We start from the raw sequence: 15,718 nt of genomic DNA on the forward strand, positions 1-15,718 counted from the left end.
CTGCAGGGTAGGGAAGGAAGCGAGGGTATTGGGAGGCAGAAGGGGGGAGGGATGATCAGTAGGTTACAGAAAACAGCGGGGCAGGGGATAGTGCGGGGGTAGAGGGTAGCAAGAGATAGAGGTAGAAAGGGCTGAAGGTATCATCAGAGTTTGTGAAGTCAGTTGTTGTCAAAAAGTCAATGAGAGAGGCCGGATAAATGGTGGGTTCATCAGCAAGAAGGGAAGGTAAAGAGAGAGCAGCGGAGCGAAGACGACAACGGAGGTAAATTCTGCATGCTCGTTGATAAAGTGGGCAGTCTAACAGAATGTGGCTGACTGATAATGGAACCTGACAATTCTCAGAGAGGAGCAGGGCGCCTCTCCATGAGATATCCATGAGTAAGACGAGTATGGCCAATGCGAAGACGGGAGAGAGTAGTCTCCCAACCTCGACACTGGTGACAAGAAGACGGCCAGTAACCTATACTTGGTTTAATAGATTGAAGTTTGTTACCAAGCATAGTAGACCAATGTTGTTGCCAACGGGTGTGAAGGTGGGTAGCTATTGCAGCAAAATGGTCTGTAAATAAAATACCTCTAAATGAAACTGGTAGGTCATGTACTGCTGACTGCACAGCAGTGTCTGCCTGTTCATTGCCCTGTACATCAACATGACCAGGGACCCAACAAAAAACAATATCTTTATGCTTGGTAAAGATGTGGCATAGCCAAAGTTGGATACGGAGGACTAAGGGGTGAGGTGTATCAAATTTCTGTATAGCCTGTAAAGCACTAAGGGAGTCTGAGACAACCACAAATAATGACACAGGCATAGATGCAATACGGATAAGTGCTGCAAGAATGGCATACAATTCAGCAGTAAAGATACTAGCCGAAGATAGTAAATGCCCTCATACGACGCTGTCCAGAAACACTGCTGCGAATCCTACGCCGTCAGAAGACTTAGAGCCATCTGTGTACACTGCAATGGCATGAGAATGAGAGTGGAAGTGGTCAAGAAAAAGAGAGCGGTAGAGCAAGGGAGAGAGAAAGAACAGACTCGAACAGCTGGAACTTCCCAGGGGGGTAGGGAAAAGTGAGATGCTACATGAACATAGAAAGGTGGTAATTGAAGAGAAGACAAGAGCAAATGTAGCGAAGAAAGAAGGGATGGAGTAAACAGGGGCAGTGAACAAATGAAGAATGTCTACTAATATCAGTGACCATTCTATAAATGGAAGGATTGTGGAGATCATGAGAGCGTACATAGTAGCAAAGGCAATGGGCATCACAGCGGTCAGATAAGGATGGAACGTTCGCTTCTGCATAGAGGCTCTAAACAGGGGAAGAGTGATAAGCACCAAGGCATAAATGTAATCATGGTGATGAATGGGGTTAAGGCTAGAGAGAGTAGCAGGAGAGGCCGCTGAATAGATCTGGTCACCATTATCAAGTTTCGATAAAATGAGGGTGGAATGTAGGCGAAGGAAAGTTCGACGATCAGCTCCCTATGAAAGATGAGCAAGGGTTTTAAGAAGGTTCAGCCGGCTGTGACAAGTTGCCTTCAGAGAGGTAATGCGAGGTTTCCAGGATAACCTACGGTCAAAGAGGAGGCCCAGAAACCTGACTGTATCGCCTTCAGGGATACAGGAGCCACAGAGGTACAAAGGATGATCGCAGATGACAGAGCGTCTAGTGAAAGTAATTTGGTGAGTTTTGGTACTGGAAAATTTAAACCCATGTGTGATGGCCCAATTGGAAACACGGTTGGCCGCATGCTGGAGATAAACTGTAATGAGGTGACAGTCAGCACCTGCACAGGCAATAGAGAAGTCATCAACATAGAGTGATGACCAAATATTTGATGGAAGACTAGAGACCAAATCATTTATAGCAAGAAGAAGTGTTGTGCTCAGAACACATCCCTGGGGGACACCTTCAGCTTGGATAAAGTCCGGGGAGAGCACATTATTAACCCAAACACAGAAATGTCTGTCAGTTAAAAAGTTCTTAAGGAAGGATGGTAGATTGCCTCGGACGCCTAAGGAGTGGGCTTGGGCCAAAATATTATACCTCCAATTTGTGTCATATGCCTTCTCAAGGTCAAAAAGTATGTCAATAACTGAGTGGTTATTCGCAAAGGCATTATGAGCATGTATCCAAGCATAGTAAGGGGTCTATGGTAGAACATCCCTTACGAAAGCCATATTGATGAGTGGAGAGACTTTTGTGTGTCTCTAAATACCACACTAAACGTCTATTTATCAAGTGTTCCATCACTTTGCAAACTGCACTGGTAAGAGCAGTGGAACGATAGTGGGAGGCTTCATGTCCTGTAGTGCTCGGTTTGTGGAAAGGGAGAACAATGGCAGATTTCCACAGCTGTGGAAGAACTCCTTGTGACCAAATAAGATTGAAAAGGCATAAAAGGACTGCAAGGGCTGACTGATGTAAATGTTGTAGCATACAAATATGAATGTTGTCGGGCCCAGCTGCCAATGACCGGCAAGCTGAGTGTGTTGCCTCCAGTTCTTAAAGTGTAAAAGGCACATTATACTGTTCTTCTCTGAGAGAAGAAAAGTCCAAGTGTGCTAACTCTCTGGCAGACTTTGAGGAAAGAAATGAGAGGCATAGATGGAGCCCCTGAGAAATACGGACCAGATGATTGCCAATTTCATTGGCAACATCTAGTGGGTTTGCTATATCAACACCGGCAACCCGCAGAACAGGAGCCGGGTCCGGAGAATATTTACCACTCAGTTTTCGTACTTTTTTCCAGACTGCACTAATAGAGGAAGCAGAGGTGATTGTGGAGATATAATCTCACCAGCAAGTGCATTTAGCATCACGGATGACACAGCGAGCGATCGAACGCTTCTGCTTAAAATCAAGAAGTCTCTCCGTGGTTCTAATGTACCGGTACCTGCCCCACGCAGCGCGTTTCAAACGTACTGCACGAGCACAAGCAGGAGACCACCAAGACACACATTTCTGAGAATGCCTGCCCGAAGTTTGGGGTATAGAATGAGAAGCTGTGGTTAAAACTGACGTTGAGAAGAGGTGTAAAAGCTCATCAATAGAGGACGAAGAAGGAACCTCACTAAAAACAGTTATTTGTGAGTAAAGGTTCCAATTTGCCTGATCAAATTGCCAGCGTGGGATACGAAGAGGTGGGAAGTAAGAATGATTGGAAAATGATCGCTGTCATGTAAATCCAGGAGAACAGACCAGGTGAAGTCTAATGCGGTGCAGGAAGAGCAGACTGATCCATGCAAGAGAGAGAGTCCAAGGATCAAAATGGGTGCGAGTACCTGTATTTAAAACATGGAGGGGGTGGGTAGCAAGAAAAGCCTCTAACTGAATGCCATGGGAATCACAGTGAGACCCCCAGAGGAAATGATGGGCATTAAAATCGCCAAGCAACAGAAGCGGTGGCAGTAATGACGAAATAAGAAAGGCAATATCCGGAATAGATAATGCCCGAGGAGAGAGATACAAAGAACAGAGCGTATACCACCTATGCAAGTGGATATGGGCTGCTGTGTAATGCAGCGAAGTATGAACAAATAGCCGATGGTATGGAATATCAGTGCGTAGAAGAAGGGCACTTTCATTAAAGGTCCCATCAGGAAAAGGATCTGAAGAATACAATAAATTATAGCCTGAGATGGGATAGATAACAGCAGAGTGTAATTTTGGTTCCTGTAAGACAAACACCAACATAGGAAAAAAGGGAGAGTAACATCTGAAGCTCACCCCGATTACCCCTGAGACAGCATATATTCCACTGTAAATAGGCCATGATTGGCAACGACAGATACCTGAAATCCACAGGTAAGGGTTCCTACGGACTAGAAGAGTTAGAAAAGTCCACATGCGGAGGCAGCGGAAAACATTCAAGCAGTGAAGGAACAGTGCGCTGCAAAGAAAGTAGTTAAGCAGATGGAGGAGAAGAGAGAGAAGGAACAGAGGGTAGATCAGTGTCCATTGATGGTTTGGTCTCTGCAATATATTCAGAGATTGCTTCAAGTGTTTCGGAATTCAGAGACGTCATATGGGAGACAATATTGGAGATGGTAGGGGGAGGATGAGTAAAGATTGGAACTGTAATGGACTGTACCAAGGTAGGGGGGGCAAAAGGGTGGAGGGAACTGGAGAAGAAGCATGGAAGGGGACAGAAGAGGCAGAAACCTGGGAGGTGGCAGAAGAGGAAGAAACTTGGGAGGGAACAGGGGAGGAAGGTACAGTACGAGGAGGAGGGTGGACCTCTACACTTGTAACAGAGCCAGTGAGAGGGGAAGAACCAGGTACAGAGACAGGGAAGGTAAAATGAGGAGGTGGAAGAAGGGAAGGAGGGGTTAAAGGACCTCTTTTTGACTTCTGAGAAGTAGAGGGACGATTGGGAGGAGGTGTTGTACGAGATCTCGTCGATACAGAGGCTTGTGAGGGAGAACACGAAGAAGCGAGAACAGACTGAGGCATTGAAGTAGGGACGTCTGAGCCCAGGACAGCAAAAGAATTAGATACAGGAGTGACTATGGGAGAGGTAACCACAGAGGAGGCTGCAGAAGATGGGACCCCAGAAGTGTGGGGACGTTTTGAAACATGAGAATAAGAAACACGGGGTAGTCTCCCTTGGAGGCATAGATGAGAAACTACCATGGCATAAGGGAGACCTTCTGCCTCTTTGAGGTAAGAGATTTCCCGCTCATTTAAGTAGACTTGGCAACGGCGAGAGTATGAAGGGTGAGCCTCATGACAATTAAGGTAAGAGGGAGGTTGATTGCAAGATGTATTAGAATGGTCATCGGCACCACAGACTGGTCATTCGGCTATAGATCTGCAATATTTTGCTGGATGGCCAAATTGCCAGCAATTTCTACACTGTCGCGGTGTAGGAATCACCTTTCAAACTTGTAACCGATGTCCTGCTACATAAACTGAGGATGGGAGTTCATGGCTGTCAAAAGTTAAACGAGCCACATTGCTAGGGTATCGTCTCCGCCCGCGGGCAGGAAGAACGTAAGTGTCTACCTTGAGGATTGGGAGATCTTGGAGTTCCAGCTATTCTAGAATGTCATTGCCATGTGTCTAGAAATTTTGTTGAACTATGGCATGGGGTAGAATGACGGTACCACTGCAAGAATTGAGGAAATGATGTTTTTCAATAGTGACAGGAACAGTATCGATATGGGAAAGAAGAGAAAGATCATGAGCTTGGGTAGCATTCTGTACAGTGATGATGCACGTACCACTCTTAAGAGCATGAAAATAAATATCTTTACAAACATGGCATAGGAGTGCCATGCCAATACTATGGTCGGAAAAATAGGCAATAGAGGAAGTCGGTCGTAAAGTGAAGAATTTAGTCCACTGTGCATTCTGAAACTGAGCATGGAAAGGGAGTGCAGGACGTGTCAATCTTTTCTGAGAAGAACGAGAAGGTGGAGAAGTATCATCAGCAGGTAATTGTCATTGGCGTTTAGGAGTAGGACCAGAGTTGGTCCCATGTGGAACAGGCCTGCGATTCGAAAATTGCCACACTGTAAAGGGAGAGGCCAGAAGCATAGTCAAAGGCGAGCGGAGGTCAGATAAATTGAAGGAGTCAGTCGAGACCTCAGTACCTGAAGCGGGTGAGGAAACAGCAACGGCAAGAGGTACAGAGGCATTAGAAGTGTCCGAAGAGTGGTCCAAAGACGAGGCGGGGTCAGAACGGGGTGTGGTATCAAGAAGGTGCCTGGGGGTAGCAGGTTCATGGGCTAGGGCTTCCATGGTTAGGTTACTTCTTTCTTTTTGTTTTTAAGAAAAAAAATAAAATAAAATAAAAAAAGAATAAAAAAGGGGGGACTGGGGAGGGATAGTTCCTGGGAGGAATGAGAGGGCCAGAAATCTCTCTCTGCACCAAAGAGGACCTCAGCACCACAAGTAGTGCAGATGCAGCATGGAACCCGTGCCATACCCTACCCATCATGCCAGTAAACCAGCAATCCAGGATAGCAACCTAACATCTGCCGAGCTACCTTGGTGGACAAAAGAGAGGGCGGCCGGACATCTGCCACAAAGCATACCTCCTTTGGCCACCACCCCCGGAATCCGAAACGCAGCCTCCAGAGATACACCCATCATCTGAAAGATACCCAAAGCCACTCCCCGGGAGACCAGAGAGGGATTGGGACATCCCCAGGCAATCCAGATTCCACGGCAAACTACACCACCGCCAAAGACTTCAACGGAATGGGATGGACCCCAGTACCCTTTCCCCTACCCAGGAACTAGCGTGCCTGTGGAGAAAAAAATAGGAAGGGTAATAGGGAGGGGTGGGGAAAAGAAAAAGGGAGGATGGGATAAGGGAGGGGGGATTGGGGGGTAATTAGGTTCGGTCTGAGGAAGGAGACCAAGAGGTCTAATTACTCAGACCAAGAGCCTCTTCACCATGCCAAGGAGCCCCCCTTGAAGAGGACTGTCTAGGAAGATTCCTAGGAACTTTCCCTCTGTGAGTCTTGTGATGGGTGAGCAATTTATTGTTATGTTAAGTGGAACATTTGCAGCTCTGGTTCCAAACTGAATGAAATAGGTTTTGTCAGTATTTAGGGTAAGTTTATTCTTCATCATCATCCAGATAGATATTTTCTGCAATTCAGCAATGACAGTTTTGGCGAGTATGGCTGGGTTTGGGTGTGAGAAGATGTATGTAGTGTTATCTGCAAATAATATGGGTTTCAGTAGTTGTGATGAATACAGTAAGTCATTGATATAGATGAGAAATAGGAGTGGTCCTAGGACACTTCCCAGTGGGACTCCTACTGTGATTGGTTGAGTGGAAGAGTTTGCACCATTTCCTTACACATATTGGCTTCTGTTACTAGGTAATGACTTTAGGTAGTTAAAGGAATGGACTCTTATACCATAGTGTGTTAATTTACTGTACAGCAATTCATGGTCAACTGCATCAAAAGCTTTACATAAGTCAATGAAAATTCCCAGTGGGACTTCTTTCTTCTTGAGAGTGGCATATATTAGCTCCAGCATATGTATAATTGCATTGTTTGTGCTTTTATTATTCCTGAATCCAAACTGACAGGGATTTAGTATGTTGTATGAGATGAGGTAGGAATAGATCCATCTATGAATTCATTTTTCAAAGATTTTAGAGAGTAGTGGTAAGTTAGAAATTGGTCTATAGTTATTCAAGTCGGCTTGATCACCTCCTTTGTGGATCGGGGTAACCCTCACTATTTTGAGAACTGCTTGGAAGATGGAGGGTTCAATGGATTTGTTAGTGTTGCAATAATTGGTGACAGTACTTTCAAAGCTTTCTTGTACATAAAAGCAGGCAAGTTGTTTATGTCTCCTGCCTTGTTCCTAACCCTTTCAGGGTCCAAGGTCAAAATCTGAAGGGGTGCCCCAGTGTCAAAGAAATTTTGAAAAAACAAATTTTCTTACAGAATTAAAGATAATATTTTTGTGAAGGTAATAAAACAAAACAAAAATTTTCTGATCAGTACTTACCGAGAAACAGCAGCGGGAAGTTGACCCAAAATGACCGGGTGGTGGCAACATCAGCGACTTCCGCAAAAATTGCATTTTTTTACTTTACGTTTTCTATACTCTTTTCTTTTCTAATTTTTTTCTTTTTCTAGTAACATTTGTGGCCTGTGAGCCCAATATAATGTATATTGTATAAGTGTACACTCATTGTATTCAACACAATAACTGCACTAATTTATCATTATATTGCTTACAAAACTTGTTTACAAGTTTATTGTAAACAAAATGATGAAAATATTAGTGCGGTTATTGAGTTGAATACAACGGTACCATATAGTATAATGGTGCCATAGGGTGCAATGGTACCATATAGTACAATTGTGCCATATGGTGCAATGGTACCATATGGTACAATGGCACATGATACAATGACACCATATGATACCATATGGTAGAATATGGTACAATGGCACCATTTGGTACAATGGTACCATATGATACAATGGTACCATGGTATGTACCTTATGGATACAATGGTACCATATGGTGCAATGGTACCATATGGTACATTGTACTATACAGTACAATGGTACCATATGGTGCAATGGTACCATATGGTACTACATGGTACTGTTGTATTCGAGACAATGAACACACTTATATTTTCATCATTATGTTTACAATAATTGTTTACAACAAAAATATACAAAAATGTTGTATATTAGTAATGTTCTATTATATATTTACAAATGTACAGGAGCTCGACATGTTTCTTGAGGTGGATGACAAAGCTTTGTCTCGGAAACTGGTGAGTCAGTAGCTAGCTTGCGTCGCCACTCACTCAGTCTTGGCTGGTGTTTCTTGCCACCAACACCTATTGACCATATGGTACATGGTATCATGTAATTGTATTTCTGTACACCTGAATAAACTTACTCAAGCACATGTGGCACCGTAAGTAAGTTTATTTACGTATACACAAATAAAGTTACATAGAATATCATACTTAGCAGCATATGTTTGGAGAACCTAGGATAACCCAAAAAAGCCAGACTTATTTGCATTAGGGTCCCTGTACCCTGTACTATAGAATACAATGTACCATATGGTACAATGTACCATATGGTATAATGTACCATATGATACAATGTACCATATGGTACAATGTACCATATGGCACATTGTACAATATACCAATGTAGGCATGGCACTGATGTACCATATGGTACCATTGCACCATATGGTACAATGGTAAGAAATGGTTCAAAACCATAGAATTCTTCTTCAGCTCCACTTCCATCAGTCTTAGAACTGTAAGTTGTGAAGAGGAGAGGAGTCAGAATTCGCCGGGAGAGTGAGTGGGGAGTGAGAGCTTCCTTGCCGCCAGGCATGATGAACAAAGCTACTTTGGCGGCGTTCCCACAATGCCATGCAGGCGTCCAGATTTTTTCTATAGTGTGCACACCAACCACCCTGACCCGTTCTCTCAGATGTAGGCCTAACAGCCTTCTCGCACTAAATTTGATGCCACTAGAATTTTTGGCATAGATCTAAGGTTTGGACCCTCAACGTAAAGCCGTAGATGTATGGCATGGACCCTGAAAGGGTAAAGGGTGTTGATGATGAGCGAGACCTCTGTTGGGCTGGTTGGAGTTGAGATAGCTTTAAGTGTTTCATATTTCAAAGACGGTGTATGGGAGAAAACATTGGAAATGAAAGGAGGAGGGTGAGTAAAGATTGGGAGAGCAATGGACTGTACCAAAGAAGGGGGGGATGAAAAGGTGGAGGGAACTGAAGAAGAAGTGTGGGAGAGAACAGAAGAGGCAGAAACCTAGGAGGGGGCAGAAGAGGAAGAAACTTGGGAGGGGACAGGGGAGGAAGGCACAGTTCCTTTCATATGCATTAAATCAGTGCCATTTCTTCTAAAACTGTTGTTACATGAGAATGGGAGTGTTCTTCTTTATTTATTCTACTGTATTAACATAGAGACGATATGTACACAATGTAACTTGTACACAAACCAGATGTGTTCACCTGGTTTGTTCATTAAACCCACATATACCTGGATTGTTCACTAAACTTGCATATACCTGGATTGCTTACATAACTCCGTGCCTGTCCTCTCTCATGAACTTATTCTCTCTCTCTCTCTCTCTCTCTCTCTCTCTCTCTCACTTATTCGTTGTATCTTGTTTACTCACCTCTGATTCTACATTAAGACTACAAATATTTTAAGGTAAGTAATGAGTGACCTGTATATGCATTTTATCCATCAGGGACACTTAAATGTTAAAGAACATTGGTTGTGGGCGAGGCCTGGTATGGTAGCCTGGCTGGCTACCATATGTAGTACCACACTTCGTTTCTTACAATAAATACTACTCATCTCACCCTAGATTAAGACTACAGACTACAAATATTTCAAGGTAAGCAATGAGTGCACTATATGTGTAATTTAAGTTTTTATTGTTTTTTAATGCCTAGTTCTATTACTAACTTAATACTGGCACTAAAATAACATTTCCTCTGTTCATTATTCATGTCCCCACACCCCTCTTACATTCTTTTGCTTTCCACTTTGAATTTTTTTCTCACAAAAAATAGATTTAGTGTTATGCAGACTACTGCATTATTGTAGAAATGGTATAAATAATATCGGTGCACTTGTGAAAGAATATGAGACTCACCAGTTGATGTGTATTGGACTCGTAGCATGATTTGTATACTTTTGAACTTTGGTAAAAATCGAACATCTCTGCTACTTTGAGCTCAATTTCAAGGTACTTTCCATTGTAAAACCAGTAAAAAATCATCTCAATTTCTGTAATATGTCTTTCATTATATAAAATGAGACCAGGAAAACTAGAATACAACAATAAATACCATACAAAAATACAGTGCAAAGTTGCTGTATTAATCCAAAAACACGGTCTAAGTTTTTTTCTCTCATTATGCACTGTATGCTGCAGGACTTTTTTATACTGTGCACATTGACCAAATAGACCCATTCTTTCATATGAAGGCCTACCAGCTTTCTCTCACTAGATCTGAGGGCGCTAGAATTTAGCCGTACTAGTACGTCCGAAACCCTGAAAGGGTTAAGGCAGTAGCCTGGAACCTAACCTGCCATATAAGTGGAGCCCTACTATACATCTTCCATTCTATCAAATGAGACCAAGAAAATGAGAATACAACCATCAATACCATACGAAAATACACCTTAAACTCACTGTTTTAAACCAATCAATTTAGTTTTTTACTTCTCATTATGCACTGCATTCTGTAGGATTTTGTTTATACAGTGTACACTGACCACTCAGACCCATTCTCTCATCGGTAGATCAACCAGCTTTCCCCCACCAGATCTTAAGGTGCTAGAACTTTGGCATAGTATTACGGGACCGACACAGTTTTGCAAGTCATAATACTATGGGACCGACAGTGAAAGGATTAATATCAGTGTTGGTAGAGGAAGAAATATTAGCACATAACATATGACACCCACACTGGCAAAGCTTTCTCTTTAGTACGACTTCTAATCATTCTAAGCACTGATATGGCTTCTCTCCAGTATGAGATCTCAAGTGTCTCTTTAAATCTTGTTTCCTAGAAAAGCCTTTCAGACATTCTGAACACTGATATGGCTTCTCCCCAGTATGAGTTCTCATGTGACTTACTAAGTTTGATTTTTCAGAAAAGCCTTTCAGACATTCTGAACACTGATATGGCTTCTCCCCAGTATGAGTTCTCATGTGACTCACTAAGCTTGATTTTTTAGAAAAGCCTTTCAGACATTCTGAACACTGATATGGCTTCTCCCCCATATGAATTCTCATGTGACTTACTAAGGCTGATTTTTCAGAAAAATCTTTCAGACATTCTGAACAATGATATGGCTTCTCTCCAGAATGAGATCTAAAGTGTTTCTTTAAATTTTTTTTAACAGAAAAGCCTTTCAGACATTCTGAACACTGATATGGCTTCTCCCCAGTATGAGCTCTCATGTGACTTACTAAGTATGATTTTTTAGAAAAGTCTTTCAGACATTCTGAACACTGATATGGCTTCTCTCCAGTATGAGTTCTCATGTGACTTACTAATTTTGATTTTTCAGAAAAGTCTTTCAGACATTCTGAACACTGATATGGCTTCTCCCCAGTATGAGTTCTCATGTGACGTACTAAGTTTGATTTTTGAGAAAAATCTTTCAGACATTCTGAACACTGATGAAGCTTTTCCCCAGTATGAGTTCTCATGTGACTTACTAATTTTGATTTTTCAGAAAAGTCTTTCAGACATTCTGAACACTGATATGCCTTCTCTCTAGAATGTGTTCTCATGTGACATACCAACTTTGATTTTTCATAAAAGTCTTTCAGACATTCTGAACACTGATATGGCTTCTCTCCAGTATGAGATCTCAAGTGACTCTTTAAATGTTGTTTCCTAGAAAAGCCTTTCAGACATTCTGAACACTGATATGGCTTCTTCCCAGTATGAGTTCTCATGTGACTTACTAAGCTTGATTTTTGAGAAAAGTCTTTCAGACATTCTGAACACTGATATGGCTTCTCCCCAGTATGAGTTCTCATGTGACGTACTAAGTTTGATTTTTGAGAAAAATCTTTCAGGCATTCTGAACACTGATATGGCTTCTTCCCAGTATGAGTTCTCATGTGACTTAAAAAGCTTGATTTTTCAGAAAAGTCTTTCAGACATTCTGAACAATGATATGGCTTCTCTCCAGTATGAATTCTCTTGTGACGTACTAAATGTGATTTTCTTGAAAAGTCTTTCAGACATTCTGAACACTGATATGGTTTCTCTCCAGTATGAGTTCTTATGTGGCTTACTAAGCTTGATTTTTCAGAAAAGTCTTTCAGACATTCTGAACAACGATATGGCTTCTCTCCAGTATGAATTCTCATGTGACTTTCTAAATGTGATTTTCTTGAAAAGTCTTGCAGACATTCTGAACACTGATATGGCTTCTCTCCAGTATGAGTTATCATGTGACTTAATAAATTTGATTTATCAGAAAAGTCTTTCAGACATTCTGAAGACTGATATGGCTTCTCTCCAGTATGAGTTCTCATGTGACTTACTAAGCTTGATTTTTGAGAAAAGTCTTTCAGACATTCTGAACACTGATATGGCTTCTCTCTAGTATGAGTTCTTATGTGGCTTAGTAAGCTTGATTTTTGAGAAAAGTCTTTCAGACATTCTGAACACTGATATGGCTTCTCTCCAGTATGAGTTCTTATATGGCTTACTAAGCTTGATTTTTGAGAAAAGTCTTTCAGACATTCTGAACACTTATATGGCTTCTCTCCAGTATGAGTTCTCATGTGAATGACTAAATTATGTTTTTCAGAAAACTCTTTTAGACACACTGAACACTGAAGTGTTGTTCTGCCTATGATAAATCTGGTCTGATATCCACATAGAGGTTGTTGTGAAGATTGTTTTAGTGATGAGTGTGAATGTTGATATAATTGGTCTCCTACATGAACAACTGTACATTGTGTTGTCTCAACAAACTGTTTTTCAGGTATTTTAGACATAGTGAACAATAAATTCTCATTTTTAAATTGTTTAACCAGGGGAAATTTGAGAATATTTTGTTAAAGAGAAAACTAATATTCTTGTATTATTCAACTATTTTAAGTATAGCAAGCACTAAACATGAAGGGGTAATAGTGTTTGAGGAATAGGAAGGATGATATTAGCAAATATTTAGATATTTATGATACATTAATGTAATGACACTTGTTGGCATTCAAAGTATTGTAGTACCAACACTGTTGTTACAGTGTTGTCACTGAATAAGCACCATATTAGTGTCTTCACTGTATTAAAACTAGTTATTGTCACTGTAATAAAACTAGTTATTGTCACTGTATTAACACTGTAATTAGTACTGTCATTGTATTAACACTGTGGTTACTGTTGTCACGATATATACATTACTGTATAGTCAGAACTTACACGAGTTCTCTGACATTGATGATGGTACTACAAGTGCCACCTTCTTGTACCAGGATGACCTGCAGTACTGACACTACAGGTGCCACCTTCTTGTACCAGGATGATCTGCAGAATTGACACTACAAGTGCCACCTTCTTGTACCAGGATGATCTGCAGTACTGACACTACAAGTGCCACTTTCTTGTACGAGGATGATCTGCAGTATTGACACTACAAGTGCCACCTTGTACCAGGATGACCTGCAGTACCGACACTACAAGTGCCACCTTCTTGTACCAGGATGACCTGCAGTATCGACACTACAAGTACCACCTTTTGTACCAGGATGATCTGCAGTACTGACACTACAAGTGCCACCTTCTTGTACCAGGATGACCTGCAGTACTGACACTACAAGTGCCACTTTCTTGTACCAGGATGATCTGCAGTACTGACACTACAAGTGCCACCTTGTACCAGGATGACCTGCAGTACTGACACTACAAGTGCCACCTTCTTGTACCAGGATGACATGCAGTATTGACATTACAAGTGCCACTTTCTTGTACCAGGATGACCTGCAGTATTGACACTACAAGTGCATCCTTCTTGTTCCAGGATGACCTGCAGTACTGACACTACAGGTGCCACCTTCTTGTACCAGGATGATCTGCAGAATTGACACTACAAGTGCCACCTTCTTGTACCAGGATGATCTGCAGTACTGACACTACAAGTGCCACTTTCTTGTACGAGGATGATCTGCAGTATTGACACTACAAGTGCCACCTTGTACCAGGATGACCTGCAGTACCGACACTACAAGTGCCACCTTCTTGTACCAGGATGACCTGCAGTATCGACACTACAAGTACCACCTTTTGTACCAGGATGATCTGCAGTACTGACACTACAAGTGCCACCTTCTTGTACCAGGATGACCTGCAGTACTGACACTACAAGTGCCACTTTCTTGTACCAGGATGATCTGCAGTACTGACACTACAAGTGCAACCTTGTACCAGGATGACCTGCAGTACTGACACTACAAGTGCCACCTTCTTGTACCAGGATGACATGCAGTATTGACATTACAAGTGCCACTTTCTTGTACCAGGATGATCTGCAGTATTGACACTACAAGTGCCACCTTGTACCAGGATGACCTGCAGTACCGACACTACAAGTGCCACCTTCTTGTACCAGGATGACCTGCAGTATCGACACTACAAGTACCACCTTTTGTACCAGGATGATCTGCAGTACTGACACTACAAGTGCCACCTTCTTGTACCAGGATGACCTGCAGTACTGACACTACAAGTGCCACTTTCTTGTACCAGGATGATCTGCAGTACTGACACTACAAGTGCCACCTTGTACCAGGATGACCTGCAGTACTGACACTACAAGTGCCACCTTCTTGTACCAGGATGACATGCAGTATTGACATTACAAGTGCCACTTTCTTGTACCAGGATGACCTGCAGTATTGACACTACAAGTGCATCCTTCTTGTTCCAGGATGACCTGCAGTACTGACACTATAAGTGCCACCTTGTACCACAATGACCTGCAGTATTGACACCACAAGTGCCATTTTCTTGTACCAGGATGACCTGCAGTACTGACACTACAAGTGCCACTTTCTTGTACCAGGATGACCTGCAGTGCTGACACTACAAGTGCCACTTCTTAAACCAGGATGACCTGCAGTATTGACACTACAAGTGCCACTTTCTTGTACCAGGATGACCTGCAGTATTGACACTACAAGTGCCACTTTCTTGTACCAGGATGACCTGCAGTATTGACACTACAAGTGCCACTTTCTTGTACCAGGATGACCTGCAGTATTGACACTACAAGTGCCAGCCTATGGTATCAAGACAACCTGCAAAAGAAAACTGAAAATTTATGACCTTCTATTATAACCATTAAATTATAATTAATATTATTATAATTACCTTAAACCCACTAACCATCTCTCACTGAGGTAATGTGACTCAATAAACAAGAAACACTTTCTCCATCACTGTTTTGCAAGAGTAGGACTGATATTACAATTTAAATGTCCATCCAACCTGTAAATATCCCCAATCATCCTTCATTCATTCATTCAATCATTCTTCAGAGTGCAGGCACTGTACTTCCCACCACCACTCATCCTTCAGAGTGGAGGCACTGTACTTCCCACCACCACACATCCTTCAGAGTGCAGGCACTGTACTTCTCACTACCACTCATTCTTCAGAGTGCAGGCACTGTACTTCCCACCACCAC

At 42.1% G+C, this 15,718-nt stretch overlaps 1 protein-coding gene across 1 annotated transcript; it reads right to left on the reverse strand.

Moving 5' to 3' along the window:
- Positions 1-9,976: 9,976 nt before the first annotated feature.
- LOC128700945 (zinc finger protein 268-like) lies at positions 9,977-15,407 on the reverse strand. The gene has a single exon (XM_053794436.2). It carries the CDS (start codon positions 13,029-13,031, stop codon positions 11,007-11,009), a length of 2,025 nt encoding a protein of 674 aa, XP_053650411.2. The 5' UTR covers positions 13,032-15,407; the 3' UTR covers positions 9,977-11,006.
- Between the last annotated feature and the right edge of the window lie 311 nt (positions 15,408-15,718).

Source organism: Cherax quadricarinatus, unplaced genomic scaffold (assembly GCF_038502225.1).
Source record: "Cherax quadricarinatus isolate ZL_2023a unplaced genomic scaffold, ASM3850222v1 Contig547, whole genome shotgun sequence".
NCBI classification, from domain to species: Eukaryota; Metazoa; Arthropoda; class Malacostraca; order Decapoda; family Parastacidae; genus Cherax; species Cherax quadricarinatus.

What these genes read in the sequence shown, in the direction of transcription:
- LOC128700945 (XM_053794436.2), bottom strand. Translation starts at nt 13,031, where the DNA reads ATGTCTAAAATACCTGAAAAACAGTTTGTTGAGACAACACAATGTACA.